Source organism: Cervus elaphus, chromosome 1, assembly GCF_910594005.1.
Source record: "Cervus elaphus chromosome 1, mCerEla1.1, whole genome shotgun sequence".
Lineage (NCBI taxonomy): Eukaryota > Metazoa > Chordata > Mammalia > Artiodactyla > Cervidae > Cervus > Cervus elaphus.
Window position 1 is genome coordinate 20,938,984 of NC_057815.1, and position 25,951 is coordinate 20,964,934.

A 25,951-nucleotide genomic window follows, 5' to 3' on the forward strand; every position below is an offset into this window, starting at 1 on the left:
GATGATGATAAATGATGTAGCAAAGATAGAAAGTTACTAACAGATGGAGTAAAGTAGCAGAACAAATGAAATAGCAACAACAATGTCTTCTAAAAAACACAGCTGATTCCAGGTACAGACAAGTAACTTGCTTCTCATCCTCATATGACCTCCCTGAGGAGCAAATGTGAATCCTAGGAGCACAAGCATTTCTGATCTCAGGCGAATTTGAATAGAAATCCCTGACAGCAGGAGACAGCAGAGGGAAGAAGGAGATCCAGAGAACTCACACTACATGGGACAGCAAGGGGGACTCAACAGGAAGTGCAATTCTTTGAGTCTCTCTAGTTTGGACTATAACAGTTTAAGCCACTAGGGACCTTTTCCACAGCAATCCTTAGGGATTACAGGATTATAGAAGCAAGTAACTCACTCATCACACTTCTCTGTGGCACTGTAAGACTTGAGTGAGGGCTCATTTTGACAGTCCAAGGGCAATTTTATGGCAGTTCTCCTTCCTTAAAAAAAAAAAAAAAATCAGAGCTGGACAGCAGTTAAAGTGGTAAGATCAGATTTTGTTCAAGAGCTATTGCCATAGGAGGAAATAAACTCAGTATAGAACTAGGCTTGATTCTGCTTGCAGTATGAACAAAGCAAAAAGCAGCATGGAGTCAATAGATATGCATCTGTGTGCATGCTTCGTAGTGTGCAGCTCCTTGCCACCCCATGGACTGTAGCCCACCAGGCTCCTCTGTCCGTGGGATTCTCCAGGTAGCAATACTGGAGTGGGTTGCCATTTCCTTCTCCAGGGGATCTTCCCCACCCAGGGAATGAACCCCCATTTCCTGCCCGCAGACAGCGTCTTTTCCACTGAGCCACCTAGGAATCCCTGGAGTCGGTAGATAAAAAATTCTTAAAAGGAATCATTAGGTTGAGGGAGATTCTGACTAAATTGCCAGGATTTTTGCTGAAGGAAGACCAAATCTCTTGAGATATGCAGGGTAGAACATTTTACTAACCTGACTTAGTAAAATCCTTGCTACAATTGGACGATGCAACCCAACATAAATGGGTGTCAAGGGCGAGGCCTGAAGGGCTTAGTGGGGTCTAACAAGAGTTTGAACACAGAGGGCCCCCCATCATCTTTCATGGTCAATAGGACATTTGCCTTGACTCTCAAGAATGGCAGTGTGGGTCCACAGCACCAGAGTGCAACAGAATTATTCCAGTCTGCCCAATCTGAGCCAAGAGTGACAATCGGTTTAACCAGCAATGGTGGTGGTGGCAACAACTGGCAGTGAGAGACAAATTCTGACCTCAGACAGGCATCTTGTTGGAGCAGGTGGATGAGTGCAGAGATGGTTCTCTCAGCTCTTGCGTCTTCATGGAACTCTTCCCAAAGACATATTAATAACAGTGAATGTCTTAACGACCACGGCAAAGGCATTCCTTTAGGGGAAAAATAATAACGTGGAAATAATCATTCTGTCCTTTCAGGAAAAAAGTGAAGAGGAATCTTAGAGAATTAATTGAAATGTTTGTGAAGTGCTCCACTAATGAAAGCTATACAGCAACATTTGGTCCTTTGAATTCAGGCAGGGAATGCAAGATAGAGCAAAGTTTGTACCCACGGGATACCCAAACACTATCACATCTAATATGAAGGTGAGGAATGAATTTCCCAGGTAAGCAGAAAGGGGATAGGAGCATTGATCTTAGGAGAATAAATTTAAACTATGCTCATCTGTTTTTAGTTTTAAGAAGGCTAGCACACCACACATTACACAAGCAAAGGAAAGGAGAAGGGGTTTACCACCTTCCACATTCCAACCTTTAGAATCTGCACTTCACCAGTAACATTCCCAAGGGCTTCCCTGGCGACTCTGTGGTATAGAATTTGCCTGCAATGCAGGAGATTGGGATTAAATCCCTGGGTCAGGAAGATCCCCTGGTGAAGGGAATGGCAACCCACCCCAGTATTCTTGCCTGGAGAATCCCATAGACAGAGGAGCCTGGAGGGCTACAGTCCACGGGAGGGGTAAAGGGTTGGACATGACTGAGTGACTAAGCACAGCACACGGCAGCAGAACTCTAGGGCCAGAATGATGAGGCTTAAGCAGCCTTTCCACTTCTCCCCTGTGCTGAGATCTTGGGTCTGTTACTTTACCTCTTCGAGTATCAACTTCCTACTATTATATATATACATATATACATATATATATAAAACTGTTTTACAATGCTGTGCTATGTTCTACTGTCCAATGAAGTTAATCAGGCCTATGCATACGTATATCCTTCCCTCCCACTCCACCACTCGGCCCCTCACCCGTTCCCCTTATAGGTCCTCACAGAGCACCAAGCTGAGTTGCCCATGCTATACAGCTAGCTATTTTACACACAGTAGTGAATATATATGTTAATTGCGATCTCCCAATTCAGCCCTACTATTTTCTTAAATGGGATCAGCTTCTATTTTCTACCAGCTGAGTCCTATTGGGATTAAATGCACAAAGAAAGCAAAGTCTCAGAAAGTGCACTCAGCACACATAGGTGTTCACTGTTAATTATCATGTGAAAATGATTGATTCGGGAGTAAATGTGATGAGAAGATATGGGATGGAGCTTCCTCAACATGATACATCAAGTGATAATGCTTTAGTCAACAAAAGAGTCTGAAATGCAGTACTTTGGTGCAATCTCAAAAATGACAGAATGATCTTTGTTCATTTCCAAGGCAAACCATTCAATATCACAGTAATCCAAGCCTATGCCCTATCAGTAACGCCGAAAAAGCTGAAGTTGAATGCTTCTATGAAGACCTACAAGACCTTCTACAACTAACACCAAAAAAAACAAACAAACAAACAAAAAAAAGATGCCTTTTCATTGTAGGGGACTGGAATGCAAAAGTAGGAAACCAAAGCTACCTAAACTAACAGGCAAGTTTGGCCATGGAGTACAGAATAAAGCAGTGCAAAGGCTAACACAGTTTTGCCAAGACAACACTCTGGTCACAGCAAATACCCTCTTCCAACAACACAAGAGACAACTCTACACATGGACACCACCAGATGGTCAACACGGAAATCAGATTGATTATATTCTTTGCAGCCAAAGATGGAGAAGCTCTATACAGTCAGCAAAAACAAGACCGGGAGCTGACTATGGCTCAGATCATGAACTCCTTATTGCCAAATTCAGACTTAAATTGAAGAAAGTAGGGAAAACCACTAGACCATTTAGGTAGGACCTAACCAAATCCCTTATGATTATACAGTGGAAATGCAACAGATTCAAGGGATTAGATCTGATAGATGGAGTGCCTGAAGAACTATGGATGGAGGTTTGTGACATTGTAGGGGAGGTAGTGATCAAGAGCATCCCCAAGAAAAAGAAACGCAAAAAGGCAAAATGGTTGTCTGAGCGGGTGTTACAAATTGCTGAGAAAAGAAGAGAAGCTGAAGACAAAGGAGAAAAGGAAAGATATAGCCATCTGAATGCAGAGTTCCAAAGAATAGCAAGGAGAGATAAGAAAGTCTTCCTCAGTGATCAGTAAAAAGAAATAGAGGAAAACAATAGAATGGGAAAGACTAGACATCTCTTCAAGAAAAGTAGAAATACCAAGGGAACAATTCATGCAAAGATGGGCAAAATAAAGGACAGAAACAGTATGAACCTAACAGAAGCAGAAAATATTAAGAAAAGCTGGAAAGAATACACAGAAGAGCTATACAAAAAAGATCTTCATGACCCAGATAATCACGGTGGTGTGATCACTCACCTAGAGCCAGACATCCTGGAATGTGAAGTCAAGTGGGCATTAGGAAACATCACTATGAACAAAGCTAGTGAAGGTGATGGAATTCCAGTTGAGCTATTTCAAGTCCTAAAAGACACTGCTGCTAAATTGCTGCACTCAATATGCCAGCATATTTGGAAAACTCAGTAGTGGCCACAGGACTGGAAAAGGTCAGTTTTCATTTCAATCCCAAAGAATGTTCAAACTACCGCATAATTGCACTTATCTCACATGCTAGCAAAGTAATGCTCAAAATTCTCCAAGTGAGTCGTCAACAGTACGTGAACCAAGAACTTCCAGATGTTCAAGCTTGATTTAGGAAAGGCAGAGGAACCAGAGATCAAATTGCCAACATCTGTTGGATCATCAAAAAAGCAAGAGAGTTCCAGAAAAACATCTACTTCTGCTTTACTGACTATGCCAAAGCCTTTGACTGTGTGGATCACAACAAACTGTGGAAAGTTCTTCAAGAGATGGAAATACCAGACCACCTGATCTGCCTCCTGAGAAATCTGTATGCAGGTCTAGATGCAACAGTTAGAACCGGACATGGGACAACAGATTGTTTCCAATTGAGAAAGGAGTATGTCAAGGCTGTATATTGTCACCCTGCTTATTTAACTTATGTGCAGAGTACATCATGCAAAATGCTGGGCTGGAGGAAGCACAAGCTGGAAATAGATTGCTGGGAGAAATATCAATAACCTCAGATATGCAGATGACACCACCCTTATGGCAGAAAGTGAAGAGGAACTGAGGAGCCTCTAGATGAAAGTGAAAGAGAGTGAAAAATCTGGGCTAAAACTCAACATTCAAATAACTAAAATCATGCCTTGTATATCATACTTACTAAGTAAATGGAGTTTGGATAAAGTCCAGGAGTTGGTGATGGACAGGGAAGCCTGGCATGCTGCAATCCATGGGGTCGCAAGGAGTCAGACATAACTAAGGGAATGAACTGAACTGAACTGAGATAAATGGAGTCTGTTTTCCATATGCATTCAATGTTTTATACAAAGTTCAGGGAAATTGTTAACTAACATGTACTTGTCCACATATACAATAGTAACATGATAATTATATTAATAATTTTGGGGAGTTCACTATGATTCCTTGGGTTTAAGTAATTCAGTTCTCTTAGTGACTCTGATTCCTTTTAGGCTTGCCAATTGAAGGAAGAAGCACTTTAGAAAGTGTTAACATGCCACATTTTCTATTCTTAAGAATTTAACCTAAGATTTTCCATATCAAGCAAATATGTGCAAACGCAATATTCCTGGAAAATGATCAGGAACATAAACACAGGTAAAACACCAGCCCTTCACCAGAATGAAGTCAAGGTGAGGAGAAGCTGAAAAGTGATTTAAGCAAGTGTAATGTTCTATGGAACTTCAGAGTAGAACAATCTCACAGAGGAAGGAAAGAGAAAACTATGAATAAAGTAACATTTATACTGGACTTTGAAGAATAGATAGAATGATATTAAGTATAAATAGAGGGAAATAAAAAGTATGACAATGTAGGGGAACAAAGTGCAAGATACATTTGGGAAATAATGTAATTTGCTTGGAAGAGTGGGAAGTGAAGCTTGGAAGTCATTTTTAAACACGGGAGGTCTTCAGTACTACAATTGGTTTGTATTTGCTTTGGTAGATTATATCAGTCACTGAAGGCTTTTATTCATAAAATTAATTACACACCAATTGCATGCTCACTCTGTCCCAGTTTTTATACCATAACAATCCAGTGATTGTACGTGGATTACCTTATTTCAGTCTCAAAAATACTATCTAAGGATGTGCTATTATTATTTCTATTTTTAAGATGAAAAAAATCAAGATATGAAAAGATTGAATAATAGATCATTTATCAATTAGTTGGCAGAGCAGGTATTTGAACCTGAGTCTGTGGTTTAGGAAGCTCTGTGCTATATAAGAGGTAGGAAAGTGAGGATTAGGAGTCCTGGTTAATAGAAAATGACACCAGATATCTCCAAATGGAGAGGCCTTGGTGGTGGCTGAAACTTGAAATAGAAGTTTAAGAAAAATAGTAGGGCCAGAGTTTACGGAGGATGAAGATGTTGGGTGAAGTTATAGAAGTAGATGAGATGGTGTTGGGGAAAAAGTGGCCAGAGATTAAAGATAAGAACTCAGAGTAGGATCTTGGTGAATGACTAGAGTCAGGAGGAGGGACAAGGAAGAGATGCCAGCAAAGGAGAGGAAGTAATCAGAAAAGTATTAATACAAGGAGAAAAAGCAAAGTGCAGAAGCTCCCAAGCCAGAGAAAGAAGGATTTCCAAAACTGAGCATCAATATCAAAAAAGATCAGTGAGAATGTGAACTGAGAAAAAGCCATTTGACTTGGTGGTGGGAGTTAGTAACCATTGAGAGAGCAGTGCCAGAGGGTAAAGTCAAGGTTAATCTTAGTGATGAGACTGATGGTAAAAAGAGGCGTAAAGTGCTGAAATAATAGTATCACCATGGTCATTGATCTGTTTCAGGACAGACTTGTTCACAGGATGAGGAAAATGATCTGTGTCAAAGGAAACACACATGTGAAAGAGAGAAGGATTGAACTTATAAGCGGGGATGTCAGCTTAAGCAAAAATGGACTGTGGTGTCCCATTGGCTGTTTCAAAAAAAAATTGTAGAACTGAAAAATGCATCCCAAAGTCAAGTATAGAAAGATGTCTATGTGGCTTAAGAAATACATCACCTTGTTTTGTAACCAAAGACCTAATATCAAGATTCTATCTTCAGAACTGCCAAGGAAATCCTGAGAAAAAGAGCAAAGCTGGAGCATACCCTCCCAGACTTCAGACAACTATTACAAAGCTATAGTAATCAAAAAAGCGTGGTACTGACACAAACACAGACATATGGATCAATGGAACAGAACAGAGAGCCTAGAAATAAACCCACATACCTATGGTATATTCATCTTGAACAAAGGAGACAAAAACGGAGAAAAGACAGTCTCTTTGGCAAGTGGTGTTAGGAAAGTTGGACAGCCACATGTAAATCAATGAAGTTAAAACACTCCTTCACATTATACACAAAAATAAACTCAAAATAATGTTAATCTTTAAGACAAAACACCATAAAATTCCTAGAAGAGAACATAGGTGAAATATTCGCTGACAAAAATCATAGCAATGTTTTCTTATGTGAGTCTCGCAAGACAGTAGAAAAATTGATAAAAGCAAAAGTAAGCAAGTGAGACCTAAACAAACTTATAAGCTTTTGCACAGCAAAAGAAATCATAAAACAAAATGAAAAGACAACTTATGGACTGGGAGAAATATTTGAAAATGAAGCAGTTGACAAGGACTTTATTTCCAAATTATACAAACAGCTCATACAACTCAATAACAAAAAAAAACAAAACAAAAAAAACAATCAAAAAAACCATGCAGCTCTAAATAGACATTTCCCAAAGAAGACACACAAATGGCCAATAGACACATGAAAAGATGTTCAGTGTGCTGATTATTAGAGAAATGCAAATTAAAACTACAATGAAGTATCACCTCACACTGGTCAGAATAGCCATCATTAAAACATCTACAATATACACTATATTAACACTGGAGAGGGTGTGGGGAAAAGGGAACTTCCTTACACTGTTGGTGGGAATGTAAACTAATGGAACCTCTATGGAAAACAGTATGGAGTTTCCTTAAAAAACTAGAAATAGAATCGCCATATGATCTAGCAATCCTGCTCCTGGGCGTAAATTCAGAGAAGACACTAAATTCAAAAGATACATGCACCTAAATGTTCATAGCAACATTATTTACAATAGCCAAGCATGGGAGCAACTTAAATGTTCATCAGCAGATGAATGCATATACACACAATGGAGTATTACTCAGCTATAACAAGAACAAAATAATGCTGTTTGCAACACGGATGGACCTAGAGATTATCATACTGAGTGAAGTACGTCTGAAAGAGAAAGACAAATACCATGTGATATCATTTATATGTGGAATTTAAAATATGATACAAATGAACTTTTTTCAAAAACAGAGACAAAACCACAGGCATAGAGAACAAACTTATGGTTATGAAAAGGGAAAGAGTCAGGGAGGATAAATCAGGAGCTTGGAATTAGCAGATATAAACTATTACATATAAAATAGATAAACAACAAGGACCAACAGTATAGCACAGGGAACTATGCTCACTACATTGCAATAACTTAGAAAAGAATGTGAAAAAAGAATTCACACATATATATGCATGACTGAATCACTTTGCTGTATACCAGTAACTAATGCAGCATTGTAAATTAGCTGTACTTCAATTAAAAAAAAAAAACCCACAAAGATTCTGTCTCTACCACTTGTTAATGGGACAACCTGAACTAGAGACTCAGTCATGAAAGTTGCCATAGTTTCTTAATCTATGAGGTGGAAATAATAATATCTGTCCTAATTATTCTACAGGATTATTGTGAAGATGAAATAGTCATGTATGGTAAAGCTACTGAAGGCTCACTGAACATTAAATGCTGTTTCTTTTGCTCCGCACTTATAAGTGTTGACTGACTCAGAAAACCAGTTGTCATGGGCCTGAGTAGTTGAGAGAAATGAAAAAGAACTGGATAAAAGCTAGTGGGTTTAGTGAACGCTGTAGTTCAAAAAAAAAAAAAAGAAAGAAAGAAAAAAAGGTCTGAAGGCAGCAGGATACATTCCTCATAGACTCCCAAACAAGAAAGCAAGTCACAGTCTGGGCATTGCCTCTTCATCAAAATCTCCTAGGGGTGTCCTGATCTTCCTCACATGTCCCAGGTATTACAGACCAGAGGGCTGGGAGAGAACAGTACCAACGCATCTGGGCTGAGCCGTGGTACAAGCAGCACTTATTCCCTGCAGGGCCTTTGGTTTGAACTTCCTTAGAGGAGAACTACAGCTGCAAAAATCTGTAGGCTACTCTCAAGGATATGCTCATGATAAGCATTTTCCAGAATGCCTAATAAAATATTTACATAGACAAGTATTACTGGCAAACAAATTAAAATGCTCAAAATAATCAGTGAATAAATGATTGTAGCATGACATGCAAGTCACCAAAACTAAATGTGCAGTGGTTTATTCAAAATCTCCATTCAATGGATATGTCCAGATTTTGCCTATGACGTCTTAAATAATTTTAATCTTAGGAGAGTGAAATAAATAAAAATCTAGCCCTGGATATGAGACTTTTAGCAGATAATTGAGCCAAAAAAATCTAACACAAAACAAGCCTTTTTATTTGTGTCATTTAGTATTTATTTGGACTTCCCCGGTGGCACAGTGGTAAAGAATTCGCCTAACAATGCTGGAGATACAGGAGACCCAGGTCCGATCCTGGGTCCTGAAGATCCCCTAGAGAAGAAATAGGCAACCCACTCCAGTATTCTTGCCTGGGAAATCCTAGGGACAGAGGAGGCTGATGGGGCTACAGTTCATGAGGTGATAAAGAGTCAGACACAACTGAACAACTGAATATACACATAGTGTTTATTCATTCTTTTATTCATTTACTAGTTCATTCAATAATCATTTTTACCTACGGAGTTGAGGTACGAACTACAAACAAACTATGAACTACGTAGTATCAATAGGAACAAAGCTAGTGGAGGTGATGGAATTCCAGTTGAGCTATTTCAAATCCTAAAATATGTTGCTGTGAAAGTGCTGCACTCAATATGTCAGCAAATTTGGAAAACTCAGCAGTGGCCACAGGACTGGAAAAGGTCAGTTTTCATTCCAATCCCAAAGAAAGGCAATGCCAAAGAATGCTCAAACTACCGCACAATTGCACTCATTTCATACACTAGCAAAGTACTACTCAAAATTCTCCAAGCCAGGCTTCAACAGTATATGAACCATGAACTTCCAGATGTTCAAGCTGGTTATAGAAAAGGCAGAGGAACCAGAGATCAAATTGCCAACATCTGTTGGATCATCAAAAAAGGAAGAGAATTCCAGAAAAACATCTACTTCTGCTTTATTGACTATGCCAAAGCCTTTGACTGTGTGGATAACAATAAACTGTGGAAGATTCTTAAAGAGATGGGAATACCAGACCACCTGACCTACCTCCTGAGAAATCTGTATGCAGGTCAGGAAGCAACAGTTAGAACTGGACATGGAACAACAGACTGGTTCCAAATAGGAAAAGGAGTACATCAAGGCTGTATATTGTCACCCTGCTTATTTAACTTCTATGCAGAGTACATCATGAGAAACGCTGGACTGGATGAAGCATAAGCTGGAATCAAGATTGCCGGGAGAAATACCAATAACCTCAGATATGCAGATGACACCACCCTTATGGCAGAAAGTGAAGAACCAAAGAGCCTCTAAATGAAAGTGAAGGAGGACAGTGAAAAAGTTGGCTTAAAACTCAACATTTGGAAAACTAAGATCTTGGCATCTGGTTCCATCACTTCATGGCAAATGGATGGGGAAACAATGGAAACAGTGTCAGACTATTCTGGGGGGCTCCAAAATCACTGCAGATGGTGATTGCAGCCATGAAATTAAAAGATGCTTACACCTTGGAAGAAAAGTTATGGCCAACATAGACAGCATATTAAAAAGCACAAACATTACTTTGCCAACAAAGGTCCATCTAGTCAAAGCTATGATTTTTCCAGTAGTCATGTATGGATGTGAGAGTTGGACTATAAAGAAAGCTGAGCACCGAAGAATTGATGCTTTTGAACTGTGGCGTTGGAGAAGACTCTTGAGCATTCCTTGGACTGCAAGGAGATCCAACCAGTCCATCCTAAAGGAGATCAGTCCTGAATGTTCATTGGAAGGACTGATGCTTAAACTGAAACTCCAATACTTCGGCCACCTGATGCAAAGAACTGATTCATTTGCAAAGACCCTGATGCTGGGAAAGATTGAAGGCGGGAGGAGAAGGGGATGACAGAGGATGAGATGGTTTGATGGCATCACCGACTCAATGGACATGAGTTCGAGTAAACTCTGGGAGTTGGTGATGGACAGGGAAGCCTGGTGAGCTGCAGTCTATGGGGTCGCAAAGAGTCAGACACGACTGAGTGACTGAACCGAACTGAACTGAGTTGAGGTAGTAAATACAAGCTGCAATTTTATTAATTTTGTTAAAGGAAATAAGGGTTATTGAGTGGTAGCTTTAAGGGGAATATTGTTTCAGCCCTGAGGGACAGGGTGGTGGCATGGAGACCTTCTTGCAGAAGTGGCATTACATTAGACAGCCCATCATCTCACAACATTATCTCTCTTTTAAGGAGACAAAGTTTCTCCATCCAGAGGGTGTGTATCATGTCGGTTGACAAGAGCACCATGTAGACTGCTAGGAAGTGGACTGGAGTTCCACAGACACATGTCAGTAAGTGACTTAGGGCTGGTGTGTCAATTATTTCTACCTGGAGGGTAGCCACGAGGACTGAAGGACCAGAGATGCATAGTGTCTAGTGTCTGGCACACAGCAGTTATCCATGAAGCCACTACAAGTGTTTGAAGGGAGAATATATAGGGTGGAATATGAAGTGAGAACATATAGGGTGGGATAAATCTTTCCTTCATATTACTCCCGAAACAAAATAGCATTACATATTTAAGGTTTCAGGCTAAAGGCCATTTCAAGACTTGCAGGACCAAAAAAGAAAAGAAAAAAATAACTGACACCCAATTTGAATTATAAAATTAAAAAGGCTGAATTTCCAAGCATAAGTAATGTGAAGCACAACTGAAATTCCAAGATTGACTTTACTATGGAAAAATACAAACACATTTGAGTCTTTCCACAGAGCAGCCTGCATGGAAATAATTGGCCTGTTTTGAAATTGGAGTCATTTGACACAGCCACACCTCTGCAAGCCCTCTTGAGCCTGTCATCCTCCCAGGGGAAGGATAGCAGGATAATTTTCACAAATTTTTACATCCAAAATGGGATTATGGGGGAAGAAGAAGCTCCCAGAGAAAAAAACACTTGGATGTGAAGAGCAATACAATTTTAACATGTTTTGAGTTTCTTAGAAACTATGCTAAGTGCAAGCATTGCTAGGATTTTGGTAGGATTTAATCACCAGATCTTTGTTCTAGATTTTTGTGTTCTATTTTTCACTCACAAATAGATAACTCACTAGCACGAGCCCGGAAGTTACATGTTCTGGTACAGCTACCTAACTGGAAATTTCAAGATTCAAGACCATGTGAATCTTTGAGGTTTGTTGCTTAATCAAAACTTACATAAAATTCCTTGCTATTCTAACAAGAAATTTAACAAAAAGCTGTTTTAGGTATCCAGTTTCCAATCCATGTCAACATGCCTGAAGTTATAACAAAACCCTTAGAGCTTTTAAGTCAGAAACTCCGGACTCAGACCAGGAGAAAAAGGTGTAAGCCTAGGATCTGTCTTTTCTTTCCCCTCATGCTTGTCCTCCTGCAGAGGTGTGACCTCAGGCCTGTAGGCAACTACTCAGCCCTTGAGTTTGCAATTGAAAAATCTGAGTCCTGGACTAGATCAATGGTTTTTGAGCTTCACTGCACTGGATACTCATTGTTTCCTAGAAACCGGGGGCTTTGCTAAAGAAAGGGGGCATGACGGCAAAGTGGGAGTGAAGTAGGTGGGACTCGGCACTGCTTTGCCTTTAATTAGAGCACTTCTGTTAACATCCAGTTCACAAATTAGTCTTCCCAAAAGGATATCATTTGGGACTTCTCTGGGGGTCCAGTGGTTAAGAATGTGCCTTGCAACTCAAGCGAGGCTAATTCGATTCCTTTCAGGGACCTAAGATCTCAGATGCCACGGGCAACTAAAGCCCACGCACCACAGCTCGAGAGAAACCCACGTGCCTCATGAAGACCCGACACAGCCAAATGAATACATTTTTAAAAGAAAGAGGTTTTGTTTAAGTGAAGTGAAAGTCGCTCAGTCGTGTATGACTCTTTGCAACCCCCCGGACTATAGTCCATGGAACTCTCCAGTCCAGAATCCTGGAGTGGGTGGCTTTTCCCTTCTCCAGGGGATCTTCCCAACCCAGGGATCGAACCCAGGTCTCCCGCAAGGCAGGCGGATTCTTTACCAGCTGAGCCACAAGGGAAGCCTGCTTTTGTTTAAAGCGGTCTACAGAGTTTGACAACTTCTAGATCATAGGATGGAGACTGTTGCCGGATTGAACAGTTTATGAGGCTCTTCCAGCGTGATGCTTCTGTAATGCCTTGCCCCGTCCCAGGTGGTCACAACGCTGCTCTCTTGAGTCAACCTAGCGACCCCTGTCCCCAGGCCGGGGCAGAGGCGGGGACCACGTCACCCTGACCAGACTCCCCACGGGGGCGGCGTGCGCCGGCTGCCTGCGGGCTGGACACGCAGTCCGCGCCCCTCCGGCCCGCTCCCTGCCTCGCTGCAGCGCCTCGGGGGTCGGCGTTCTGCGGTCCTCAGCCTCCGCATCGCGCTGCGAGGAGAGCTCATCTCCGTGAGGGCGCCTTCCAATTCCTCTCACCGCCGCTAACTCACACGCCCCTTCACTTGGCTGAGGGACTTGTGGTTAAATGATTAGAGAGGAAACAAGCTCTTTCAAATCAATTCAGCAAATCCTGAAGCAAGATTTACACGTGAGGCGTGTTTCTTAGCATGACAAGGAGCAAATTGGTACAGTGAGAAAAGTCCTGAGACAGCAAACCTGACTTGGTGGGGAAGGCGGGCGACCCCATCAGGCGCTCACGCGGAGCGCGGACCAGGGTTTCTCAACTTTACACTGTACTTAACGTCTTTCAAGGCAGAGGGGTGGGGCGCTGAGGAAAGGAAGCTGCAAATTCAGGCCAGCTTGCCTCACCGAGTGTCTAACGGGTATTACTATGGGCCCAAGACACTTCTGTGGAACATGATTAATGAACATACGTTTTTCATTATATAGCCAGTTATTTATTTTAATTTGCACACAGAAATTACAACCCATTAAGCTATGATTTTATGGATATGACCGACTATACTGAGGCAAAACTTTTAGAGTAAATTTAAAGAAAAGTACAAAAATAATATAAGAGGTGTCACTAATATTTGGCAAAACTCGTAACAGAGGTAGAAGGATTGACGGAGATCAGAAAACTTAGGGCTAGACCAGGTCCAGATTCTCTCCTATCCCAGTATTTCAGGTAAAGCTAATCTGTGAAACTATGTACAGACTTCTCTTAAAGTCATGTTAAGGTGTCCCATAAGATGTTTGCTTGTTTGTTTTTATTTTTTGAAATGTGTTTCTTTTTAAAATGTTTATTTACTTATTTATTTTGTTCCATCAGTTCTTAGTTGTGGCATGCAGGTGAAATCTTTTGTTGCCATTTGGGAAGATCCCCTGGAGCAGGGCATGGCAACCCACTCCAGTGTTCTTGCCTGGAGAATCCCAAGGACAGAGGAGGCTGGTGGGCTACAGTCCCGTAGCGTCAGACACGACTGAGTGACGAATCCTTTCACTTCAGGGACTCTCTAGCGTAGCACGTGGGCTTAGTTGTTCCAAGGCTTGTGGGATCTTGGTTCCCCCGCCAAGGACTCAGCCTGTGTCCCTGCGTTGTAAGGCAGATTCCAAACCACTGGGTCACTATGAAAGGCCCTGTTTCTTTGTTAATTACCCTCATCTCACCATAACTGGTGCACAAAAGATGCTAAATAAGGTCTTTGAAATGGATGAATACATAAATACTTGAATGAGTGCATGCGTAAAGAAGAAATAATTGCTTCCTAGCCCCAAGGAACAGACATGTGCTCACACTGAGGAGAAGGAGGATGATTAAAAATAAGATCTCAGACTCACACTTGATCTGCTAGCCTCTGGCTCACCCGATGCACCCGACAGGCTTCAGAGAAGGAGTCGACTCGTCCCGTGATCCTGCTGGGCAGGGAGTTACCACAAACCCCACCTGTGGATGGGGGGTCTTCTCAGCCCGGATTCTCAAATTCTGGGCCTGAATGAAGATTAAGGGAAACTATGGTGCTATGAAAATAGGCAGTTTAGCAAAGGTGGAAAGAAACCCCGCTGAACCCAGAAGAAAAAGTGAGTGTTAATTCATGTCCAACTCTTTGTGACCCCATGGACTGTAGCCTGCCAAGCTCCTTTGTACATGAGATTCTCCAGGCAAGAATACTGGAGTGGGTAGCCATTCTCTTCACCAAGGAATCTCCTGACCCAGAGATGGAATCCGGGTCTCCTGCATCACAGGCAGATTCTTTACCATCTGGGCCACCAGGGAACCCGGGAGGGCCACCCACAAATGAGTGCCTGTCTGTGCAGGTGCTGAGAAGCCCTAGGGCATACGTGTCAGCAGTTTTGCCCTTTGCTTGGGAAGCAAGGTGTGTGTGTGTAACCAGAGCACTTTATGACCAGCAGAATCAAGCCGCAAAGCCTGCTATTTATTTATTTATTTATTTTAAAGTCCATGGAGTACTCTGTGACCTGTATATATAAGAAGGTCTTTCTCAAACAGGATAGAAATGAATTGGAGAAAACAATTGTTTACATGGTGGATATGTCTCCTTTGCCCACGTCCTGTTTGATAGTAATGAAGATTGCAACACCAAACGACCCCAGATATTCTGCTTGGAGTCACCATTTGTGATGATTGCTCATAGCTAATCAAAGGATGTTGTGAAATGTGAGTCACACAGCTGCCGGCTTCCTGGAAGTTCCAGAACCTGTATATAAAGAGGGAGCTTCCTGGTTGAGACACTGGAGCAGCAGAGAGGTAGGAGCTTTCCGATTCCTTAAGCTGAGACGGAAGACAGAGACCAGCATGCCCAGACTGCCTCTGCTGCTGCTGCTCCTCTGGGGCGCGGGGTCTCACGGCTTCCCAGCAGCGACTTCAGAAACACAAGAACAAGATGTGGAGACGGTGCAGGTAAATGCTGAATTTCACATGCCCAAGATACAAAAGCCTTATTTGTGTTTTTCCACAATATAACAGAAGAGTATCAGTGTGCAGTTCTGGTGGTGATTTAGTAACTAAGTCATGTCCAACTCTTTGTGACCCCATGGGCTGGAGCCTACCAGGCTCCTCTGTCCGTGGGCTTCCCCCAGCGAGCATACTGACATGCTTTGCCATTCTCTTCCCCAGGGGATATTCCTGACCCAGGAATCGAACCCATGTGTCCTGCATTGCAGGTGGATTCTTTACTGTCTGAGCTATGAGGGAAGCCCCCAGCAATAGTACAATAGAGTTTATTTAAGGATGGATTTCCTACAAAGAGAGATTTTTGTCAGAAAGGGTATTCTCCCCCAAAATGTATCTAGCTGTGCATATACTCTCATTTTTCCAGTTAAAAGTGATAGGGAACTAAAGGAATAATATACAAATATGTCTCTATAAAATTATAATTCTGACTTCACAGTAAATAGTGGCAGGAAGAGTTCTACTCCAGAATGAGTTTCCACCAACAAAAAGGATAATAAGGACCATGGAACCTAAATGCAACCTTTAAAAGTCATTCTTTGTTTCAGCTATGACAGTATAAACCATCACTATTTAGTAAAATTAGAGGATTTCCCATTCAGTGTTTTGATAATTTTATCTTTCATCAGAAATACCTGGAAAACTACTACAATCTGAACAGTAATGGGAAGAAAGTTGAAAGGCAGAGAAACGGTGGCCTCATAACTGAAAAGCTAAAGCAAATGCAAAAATTCTTTGGGCTGAGAGTGACTGGGAAACCAGATGCTGAAACTCTGAATGTGATGAAGCAGCCCAGATGTGGGGTGCCCGATGTGGCCCAGTTTGTTCTCACCCCAGGAAATCCTCGTTGGGAGAACACAAACCTGACTTACAGGTAATTAGATTGAGCACCAGAGTGGGAATGCTCTTTTCCTTCAGAGCTGTGAGAAATGAAATCTGACTTGTCTGTGTTTTATTTCACTTGAAGGATTGAAAATTACACCCCAGACCTGTCAAGAGCAGCTGTGGACCAAGCCATTGAGAAAGCCTTTCAGCTCTGGAGAAATGTCACACCCTTGACCTTCACCAAGGTCTCTGAGGGTCAAGCGGACATAATGATATCCTTTGTCAGGGGAGGTAAGCTCTTTTTGTAGCACGAAAGTATTCTTACCTTAACTTCCCCTTGCCTTTGAATCTCTTCAGCTTTGCAGATAGATTTCCTTGTTTTAAAAAGAGTGTTGATTTTATGGACTTAAGAAGGAGACTAGATCTCATTTGCTGCAAATCTGTTGGCCTCTTAGCAAAGTTAATGCTTACTCTCCTGGGTTAGACTAAATAAGAATCTAGAGAAACATCTGATGAATTCTGTTTCTTGTAGATCATCGTGACAATTCTCCTTTTGATGGACCTGGTGGAAACCTTGCTCATGCTTTTCAACCAGGTGCAGGTATCGGAGGAGACGCTCATTTTGATGATGATGAAAGGTGGACCACCGATTTCCAAAGTAAGTCAGCTTGTCTTGCCTCTCTCAACCCTCCCCCCTCCTCCCATCTTCTTGGTTCATTGTAATATTGGCTGATTTAACTGAAAGAGTGTGTTAATAGAAATATGTACTTTTCTGCTACCACTTAGAAAATTAACAATACATTTAGAAAATGTAAGACAATTACTTCTGTTAGTAAGACCATCTTACTGGTTACAAATGGGCTACTCTGAAATTTCTACTGAGAAAGTGTTGAATATCTTAATGTTTTCCTTGTGGGCATCTACACAGAATCTTTTTTCCTGGAAACACACCAAAGTGTAACAATGTTAGTAAGATATGTAGAAATTAAGGGAGAAGATACTATATATATATATATATTCTAAAATTTCCAGCATTAAGCATCTATCAATCTATAAATAGGAAAAAAATTGTGTTAATAGAAGAATATTGCTTCTCAGTGAAATAATATATGCCATATGACCACTGACAAGATGGATTAATCTGTGCTAGAGCCTTTTTTTTTTCCATTTATTTTTATTAGTTGGAGGCTAATTACTTTACAATATTGTAGTGGTTTTTGCCATACATTGACATGAATCAGCCATGGATTTACATGTGTTCCCCATCCTGATCCCCCCCCCCCATCTCCCTCCCCATCCCATCCATCTGGGTCATCCCAGTGCACTAGCCCGGAGCACTTGTCTCATGCATCCAACCTGGACTGGTGATCTGGTTCACACTTGATAATATACATGTTTCAATGCTGTTCTCTCAGATCATCCCACCCTCGCCTTCTCCCATAGAGTCCAAAAGTCTGTTCTATACATCTGTGTCTCTTTTTCTGTCTTGCATGTAGGGTTATCGTTAGCATCTTTCTGAATTCCATATATATGCGTTAGTATACTGTATTGGTCTTTATCTTTCTGGTTTACTTCAGTCTATAATGCACTAGAGCCTTGTTGGCTGAATTTGCTTTTTAATTGTAATCATAGAATTCAAGTTTTAACCAATCTCTTCACTGGCTTCCCAGATAGCTCAGTGGTAAAGAACCCGCCTGCCAAATACAGGAGACTCGGGTTCGATCTTTGGGTCACAGAGATCCCTGGAGAAGGAAATGGCAACCCACTCCAGTATTCTTGCCTGGGAAATCCCATGGACAGGGGAGCCTAGCAAGCTGCAGTCCATGGGGATGCAAAGAGTCAGACATGCCTGAGCATGTACTCTCTTCACTAGTAATGAATGCATCCTTCTCCCCTTTTAGGAAAAAATTTATATATTTCAAAAAGCTACTGATAAAATAAGAACATTAATCCTTTTATAGTTGTAGACTACTTCTTAATTAAATGTCTCAAAACTGAAAACATTTCAAATAATTGCAAATGGGTTTATTGTCCCTTTTAGATTATAACTTATATCGCGTGGCAGCTCATGAATTTGGCCATTCCCTTGGACTTTCTCATTCTACTGACATTGGGGCTCTGATGTACCCCAGTTACATCTTCAGTGGTGATGTTCAGCTTTCTCAGGATGACATTGATGGGATCCAGGCCATCTACGGTGGGTATAAAGAAAAATAGTATAGACAAGGGGTCCTTAAAACATCGTTTGTATCTTTTGTCTGTATCTTTTAAGAAACTTTCCTTGGTTATGTGGTTTTCCAAAGCCAGGCAGAACTAACTTCAGATCTCTTGTTCCTTTAGGACCTTCCCAAAATCCCATTCAACCAACTGGCCCACAAACCCCAGAAGTGTGTGATAGCAAGCTAACTTTCGATGCTATAACTACAATTCGGGGAGAAATGATGTTCTTCAAAGACCGGTAAGACAACAGTTCTTCTTTGCGTTTTGTATTTGTAGTAATAATAGGACTCACTATTATGGGCTACTACTATGGGCCACTACTATGCTTCACACATTATTTATTACATTTGTTTATATACATGATTATAGTTATAATTAAGTGTAAACAATAGCTTGCTCTTGCACAACATAGTGAATTTTAACAACTTTTTCCCCAGCATGTATTCTGTCATTTGATTCTCAGAAAAATTACCACTGAAGCAGCAAATCAGTGAATATAATTCCATTTTACAGATCTGTAAAGTAAAGCAGAGAGAAGGAAAGAGATCCTCAGGGTAGTGAGTTCACCGGCAGCAGAGCAGTAATTGGTCTTCCGACCTCTGCTTCGGGCCTCTTCCCGTTTTTGTCCCTCTTTGGGATGGTTAGGTACATCAGTATTTTGTTAGGAGAAATCAGTCCTTTTCACAGCAGTATCATGCTGATGAGGGTTGTGTAGACCCCTTTTAAGTGTCATCTTGGTAAAGACACCCCTTCCAAAGTCTATGGTCATAACAGGTCTCTGTGCCCCAACCCCGGGAGGGGGCAAAGAACAGTAGGCGCCATTGCAGGGAGAACCCCCAGAAGCTCACGAGGTCCCGGCCGGGGGTGGGAATGGATGGTGACAGTGAGTTTCTGTGCTCAGAGGAGGGTCCCAGAGTTCCCGAGGCAGCCTGAGACCTCGAGAAGTCTAGGGTCTCCTTGCGTGTGAGGAGTAGGGCCGCTCTGTGTACAGTTCTGATTCCTAAAGGACCAGGAAAATAGTAATAGCCTTTTTCTGAACGGCACAGCCCAGCACGCATGGAAAGCAGGGGTGCTTTAAAAGGCTGGCTTCTCCTCGCTCTCCTCTTGGAGTGCTCTTCTACTGAGTCACAGTCATAGCTAACCCAGAAGGCAGGGAGTCAGCTCCTCCGGCTTCCCAGCCTGTGCTTTACTATCTCTGAATTTAAGAGATGAGGATGGATGCATGCAGGGGGCAGCTCAATGCTGGGAAGTGCTAGGAAAGATACGGCTTTCAAGAAAAGCTCTCAGTATAGCAGGACATCTCATCAAAGCAAGTACTTGAGGGATGACCCCAAAGAACAGGGCGGGGTCTAAGGTCCGCAAGACCCGAGAGGACTCTGAGGTCATTTGGATGTCACCAAGTCATGGAGACATGAAGGCTAGAAACAGTGACGGTGACAGACTTGCCCCAGTTCTCACAGTCAGGCAGAGGCCACTGGATCAAGAAGGCCAGAGTCTGCCCTGCGGCTTGGAATCAGGAGAACTTTTCTGTGGATCCACATGACGGTTTATGCTTCCTCTTTACCCCAGTCCCTGTGGACTGTAGAGTCAACTTTGTTGTTAACAAATAATAGGCAGAGTCACTCAAGTGACTTAGCACACATGGGCCTGCAGAACCTCCTTTGTGAACTGCCGGTCAAAGGAGCACATAGGGAGGGGCTAAGTAAAACTTAGCGTCTTATCAGGCATCTTATCAGTCGCATGGCCTTGGACACCTCCCTTTGCCGCCCCCCCCCCCGACCTCAATTTCTAATCTGTGAGATGGAAGTAATCTCTCACAGGATTTCTGTGAGGTAAGGCATGAAGTAGGTAGAGTGTGTACGAAATGCAGAATGCTAGTGTTGTGTCCTAGCCAGTGCCATTGGAGAATTTTGCAAGCTTGCTGTTAAACAGCATTATTAAAAGTTTAATTATATCAATTTAAAATTATATCTAAACCAAAGGTACTAAAAATAATCATAACTCATCCGTTTGTGTGTGCGTGTGTATGTGTGTGCGTGTGTGTTAGTCACTCAGTCATGTCCAACTCTGTGACCCCTGTAGCCCTAGCCTGCCAGGCTCCTCTGTACATGGGATTCTCCAGGGAAGAATACTGGAGTGGGTGGCCATTCCCTTCTCCAGGGGACCTTTCCAGCCTAGGGATCAAACTCAGGTCTTCTCCATTGCAGATATATTCTTTACCATCTGAGCCACCAGGGAAGGCCCCATCCCTCTGTATCCCTTTGAAATTATTTTGCTATATTTTTCTATTTATTTATATTCCTGAGATGGCTTCTGCCTGTATGGGGGAAATACTATACAGTGAGGTACCATTTCAAATCTCTTGAAATCTGCAGTGGTTGGAGTATGTTCAGCAAGAAAGAAAGCAAAGGCTACAGACCAGAACTCCTCTCCACCTCCACTTTGGAGAGCCACATGATAAACACTAACCCACAAGCCACCAGTGCCAGCCATAGAAGGGCCTGGATGACACCAGAACTTGCTATGGATTTGATCAAAACCTTTTTTTTTTTTTTTTTTCTTCAAATTAGGTTCTACATGCGCACAAATCCCTTCTACCCAGAAGTGGAGCTCAATTTCATTTCTGTTTTCTGGCCACATCTCCCAAATGGACTTCATGCTGCTTATGAGGTTGCCGACAGGGACGAGGTCCGGTTTTTCAAAGGTAATACTTCCAATTTTTGCTGTTCTTTAGTCACTAAGTCACGTCTGACTCTTTTGCGACCCCATGGGTTGTAGTCTGCCAGGCTCCTCTGTCCAATTAACTTTCAGTTTTTACCAATTGGGGCTTCCCTGGTGGCTCAGAGGGTAAAGCATTTGCCTGCAATGCGGGAGACCCAGGTTCAATCCCTGAGTGGGAAGATCCCCTGGAGAAGGGAATGGCAGCCCACTCCAGTACTCTGGCCTGGAGAATCCCAGAGACAGAGGAGCCTGGTGGGCTACAGTCCATGAGGTCACAGAGGCGGACATGACTGAGGGACTTCACTTTCACTTTTTACCAATTAAGTTTTCTTCTGCTTTGGGCTCATGTGTGAGATTACTACCGACTTTCTTTCCATGGACTTTGACAAACGGAGCATTCATGCCATATCAGTGGGAGTCCATCTCCTTAGCCAAGAATCGCAGAGTGCATTTCTAAGGGAAAAAATTTGAGACACAGATTTTCTGGCCTGTTTGTGAATATGAACCTATGAAAGGATTTTCTGTGCAAACTATGTATTTTAAATCCTCTCCACCTCCCTGGGGTGTCCAGGAATAAAACTGAGAGGAACATTGGAGTCGCTTGGTTCCCTAGAGCCTGTTTTCCGCCAAGTTGCTTTCCTGAAAGGAGAAGCTGGCCCACGACAGCCAGATGGGGGCGCTGCAGCCTTGCCATCAGAGTACGCCTCGCAGACCAGCTGCGCTGACACTGTCCCCAGTCTGTGAGAATCACAGAACCTCACATAGCATAAGGCCCACAAAGTCCATCTATGTAGTCAGATCCTACTCCAGACCTTCTTGAATGTTACCAAGATTCCAAGGCAATTCATATGTACATTAAAGTGTGAAAAGTCCTTAATTACCATGAATTGCATGAGGCAAACTTTTTGATTCTATCAGAATAAACCCCAATCCAATGGTCAGCTCCTTACTTTGACAACACTATGCTAAATACCAGTTTTTCTGAAAATATATGTTTGGCAGAGTATAGACGAACATTAAGACACCTGACCCAGTAACACTCTCAAGGCAAAGAACTGAAAACAGTTCAGATGGGCAATAAACTTTGAAATGGGCTTTCTAGCTCTTTCATAAAGAAAATAAATAGGATTTTAGATATATAAAGTTTCAAACTGCTTTTTTCCCCGAGGGATAAATAAGAATACTTGTGCAATAAGAACAATGCTGGCTTCAAGATGTAAGACCAGTTTTATTTGACTTGTGATTACTAAGTATTGGAGAAGGAAAAGGCTACTCACTCCAGTATTCTGGCCTGGAGAATTCCATGGACTGTATAGTCCATGGGGTCACAAAGAGTCAGACACAACTGAACAACTTTCACTTCACTTGCTGAGTATAAATGTGCAGAATCTGGACACAGCTTAAATTTAAGGATTTGGAACTGTCTTCTAGTTAGATGTAATGATTTCTACCCAAGGTCGCAAGTCATTACAGATTGTGAGTCATTACAACCCTCTGGACTTTAGGATACCTTAGGGTGAACTTCTGCAGCCTGTGGGCAACCTGCAGAAGTGAAGATTTCTATCCCTGTGGTGGCATGATGAACTCTTTAGTCGTTTGAACCTCTGGCTTTGGAAAGAGGCCGCCAGCTCCATAAACCAGTCATTCCCAAAGCTCGCTACGGATCAGAATCATCTAGGAAAAAAACCTTAAATATACTAATTTAATTGGCCTGGGGTAGGCTATCAGCATCCGTATTCAGAAAAAACACAAAAATCTCCCTCAATGATTCTGATGTGCAGCGGGGACACTGCCCTCGCACGTGAGAGTGAGCATTTAGCTGGAGATCTGCCTCCTGCCTACTGGTGCCCTTGGCAAGGGTTTTCATCCCGGTTTCTTGATTGGCAGGTAACAAGTACTGGGCTGTTAAGGGGCAGGATGTGCTCTACGGATACCCCAGGGACATCTACAGATCCTTTGGCTTTCCGAGAACGGTGAAGAGCATCGATGCTGCTGTTTCTGAGGAAGATACTGGGAAAACATACTTCTTTGTTGCCAACAAATGCTGGAGGTAAAGACTGGGTGCAGAAAATGGGAGGATACCTGTCCTTTCTACATAGAAGTTACTAGATTGAATCATTAAGACATGAGTCTCACATTGCCTTGGCTGGCTGCCTTTGCTGTGAATGGCAGTAGCTTGTCTAGTTGCAAAGTCTATTGACCAATAATGATCATATCTGTCCTAGAAATTCAGGAAGGACGTGGGCCTGAATTGAGAAAGATAATGTGAAGAGAAGGGCATTCACCTTCACAGAACTGTTGCAGACACCAGGAACATACCTTTGACTGCATTTGACATTAATGGCACCTATTGGAGAAATTAGAATTAGATGTCATAGTTCAGAGGGACCTTATAAATTTTCTAGTCCACCCAGCATCCTGCTCACCTCATCTCACTTCCTATTTTATACATAATCTGTGAAAGAGATTTTATTATGTTTTTGCTGATGAATTCCTCATAACGGTTTTGAGAAGGCTACATCTTTAACAAGTAGTTCTGACATTCCAATTATTTTTTGACCAGGTATGATGAATATAAACAATCCATGGATGCAGGCTACCCCAAAATGATAGCAGAAGAATTTCCTGGAATTGGAGACAAAGTTGATGCTGTTTTCCAGAAAGGTGGTAAGTGAGTTTACAATACTCCTCTATATTTGGCCACCTCATGCGAAGAGTTGACTCATTGGAAAAGACCCTGATGCTGGGAGGGATTGGGGGCAGGAAGAGAAGGGGATGACAGAGGATGAGATGGCTGGATGGCATCACCGACTCAATGGGCATGAGTTTGAGTAAGCTCCGGGAGTTGATGAGGGACAGGGAGGCCTGGCGTGCTGCGATTCATGGAGTCACAAAGAGTTGGACACAACTGAGTGACTGAACTGAACTGAACTGATTTTGTTGCCACAGAATAGCATCAGTATTGCTATTTGGAACAGAAAATACAAAAAATATTTATTCTGACAAATGACTTGGATTTTTTCAGGTTAAACCTAGAAATCATTTGTATAACATAATGTCTCCTTTGTTTTACTTCTAGGATTTTTCTATTTCTTCCGTGGAACAAGGCAATACAAATTTGATCCCAAAACTAAGAGAATTTTGACTCTCCTAAAAGCTAATAGCTGGTTCAACTGCAGAAAAAATTGACCAGTGTTTACAAGGTTAAACAGAAAAATATGTTTTACAAGTCTAGGGAAGGTGTTTCTTGAAGAGCCATGAGATGTGTTAGTCGCTCAGTCGTGTCCGATTCTTTGTGACCCCATGGACTGTAGCTTACCAGGCTCCTTTGTCCATGGGATTCTCCAGGCAAGAATACTGGAGTGGGTTGCCATTTCCTTCTCCATGAAGAGCCATATATTTAAATGAAATAAAGTTATTAAGTATAATCTTATTTTTAAGTATAATCTTATTTTTAAGTATACTCTTATTTATACCTCATTCAGCATTTCTTTTTAGATTTAGAATGTAATTTTTATATACTACTGTAATTTAGTTTCACAAATGAGGCCTAAGTAAGGTCAGGTTTATAGCTTATGGATTCACATGGGCCAGTTTTGCAATGAGAGAAACTCTTCCGCAAAATATAAGACTCTGACATTGATACTGGAAAACACTCTCAGTGATGTCTTCTCTCAAGAGAGAAAGAGACGAGATATGAGCCTTCGCCAGAAGAAAAACAATTCAAGAACGTATGAGCAATCATTACTACCACCATCCTGATATGCAGGGGACAACTTTGTTATAAAGTGTTTTACATTTGAAATAAAGCCATCCTTGCCGCTACTGTTTCTTAAACTTTCCATTATATTTGTTATGCTATTATTTCTGATTTTAAAGTCACACAGAGATTTTCAAATTTGAAATAAGAATTAGAGAACTATGCAATACATTCATGTGTGAAATGAGAATAGATGCAAAGTTCAGATATTCTCCATTCTCATGGAATTTACATCATACAGAAGCGGGGAGAATCTATTTTCCACGCCCTTATAAGGATTCCAAAACTGGCTTTAGGTAAGCTCAGTGACAGCATGCAGCACTTTCTAACGGCCTGTCCTCGTCTCTCCTTCTGAGTACATGGAAGAGTTGTATTTTCCACAGTTCAGTTCCCTGCAGATGTGGACGGGAGGGGTGGCAAGTGGCATCTGGATAGTCTTGGCCAGCGGACTGTGCCCAGAAGTGACCACTGTCACTTCCGGATGGAAACCCTGGATGCTGGTGCAAACTTCTCTAGTACTGTGGGGATTGCAGAAACACGTGCATGCTCAGTCGCTCAGTTGTGTCCGACTCTTTGAGACCCCATGGACTTCTCTGTCCATGGGATTCTCCTGTCCATGGGACCCACCAGGCTCCTCTGTCCATGGGATTCTCCAGGCAAGAATACTGGAGCGGGTTGCCATTCCCTCCTCTAGGGGATCTTCCTGACCCAGGGGTCGAACCCA

At 42.0% G+C, this 25,951-nt stretch overlaps 1 protein-coding gene across 1 annotated transcript; it reads left to right on the top strand.

The window, feature by feature from the left end:
• Positions 1 to 15,486: 15,486 nt before the first annotated feature.
• LOC122695517 (interstitial collagenase) lies at positions 15,487 to 25,272 on the top strand. Its single transcript, XM_043905798.1, has 10 exons — positions 15,487 to 15,650; positions 16,331 to 16,575; positions 16,669 to 16,817; positions 17,059 to 17,184; positions 18,568 to 18,723; positions 18,867 to 18,984; positions 21,317 to 21,450; positions 23,355 to 23,517; positions 24,031 to 24,134; positions 24,547 to 25,272. The coding sequence occupies exons 1-10, from the start codon at positions 15,546 to 15,548 to the stop codon at positions 24,654 to 24,656; spliced, it is 1,410 nt and encodes a 469-aa protein (XP_043761733.1). The 5' UTR covers positions 15,487 to 15,545; the 3' UTR covers positions 24,657 to 25,272.
• The last annotated feature ends 679 nt before the right edge of the window (positions 25,273 to 25,951 follow it).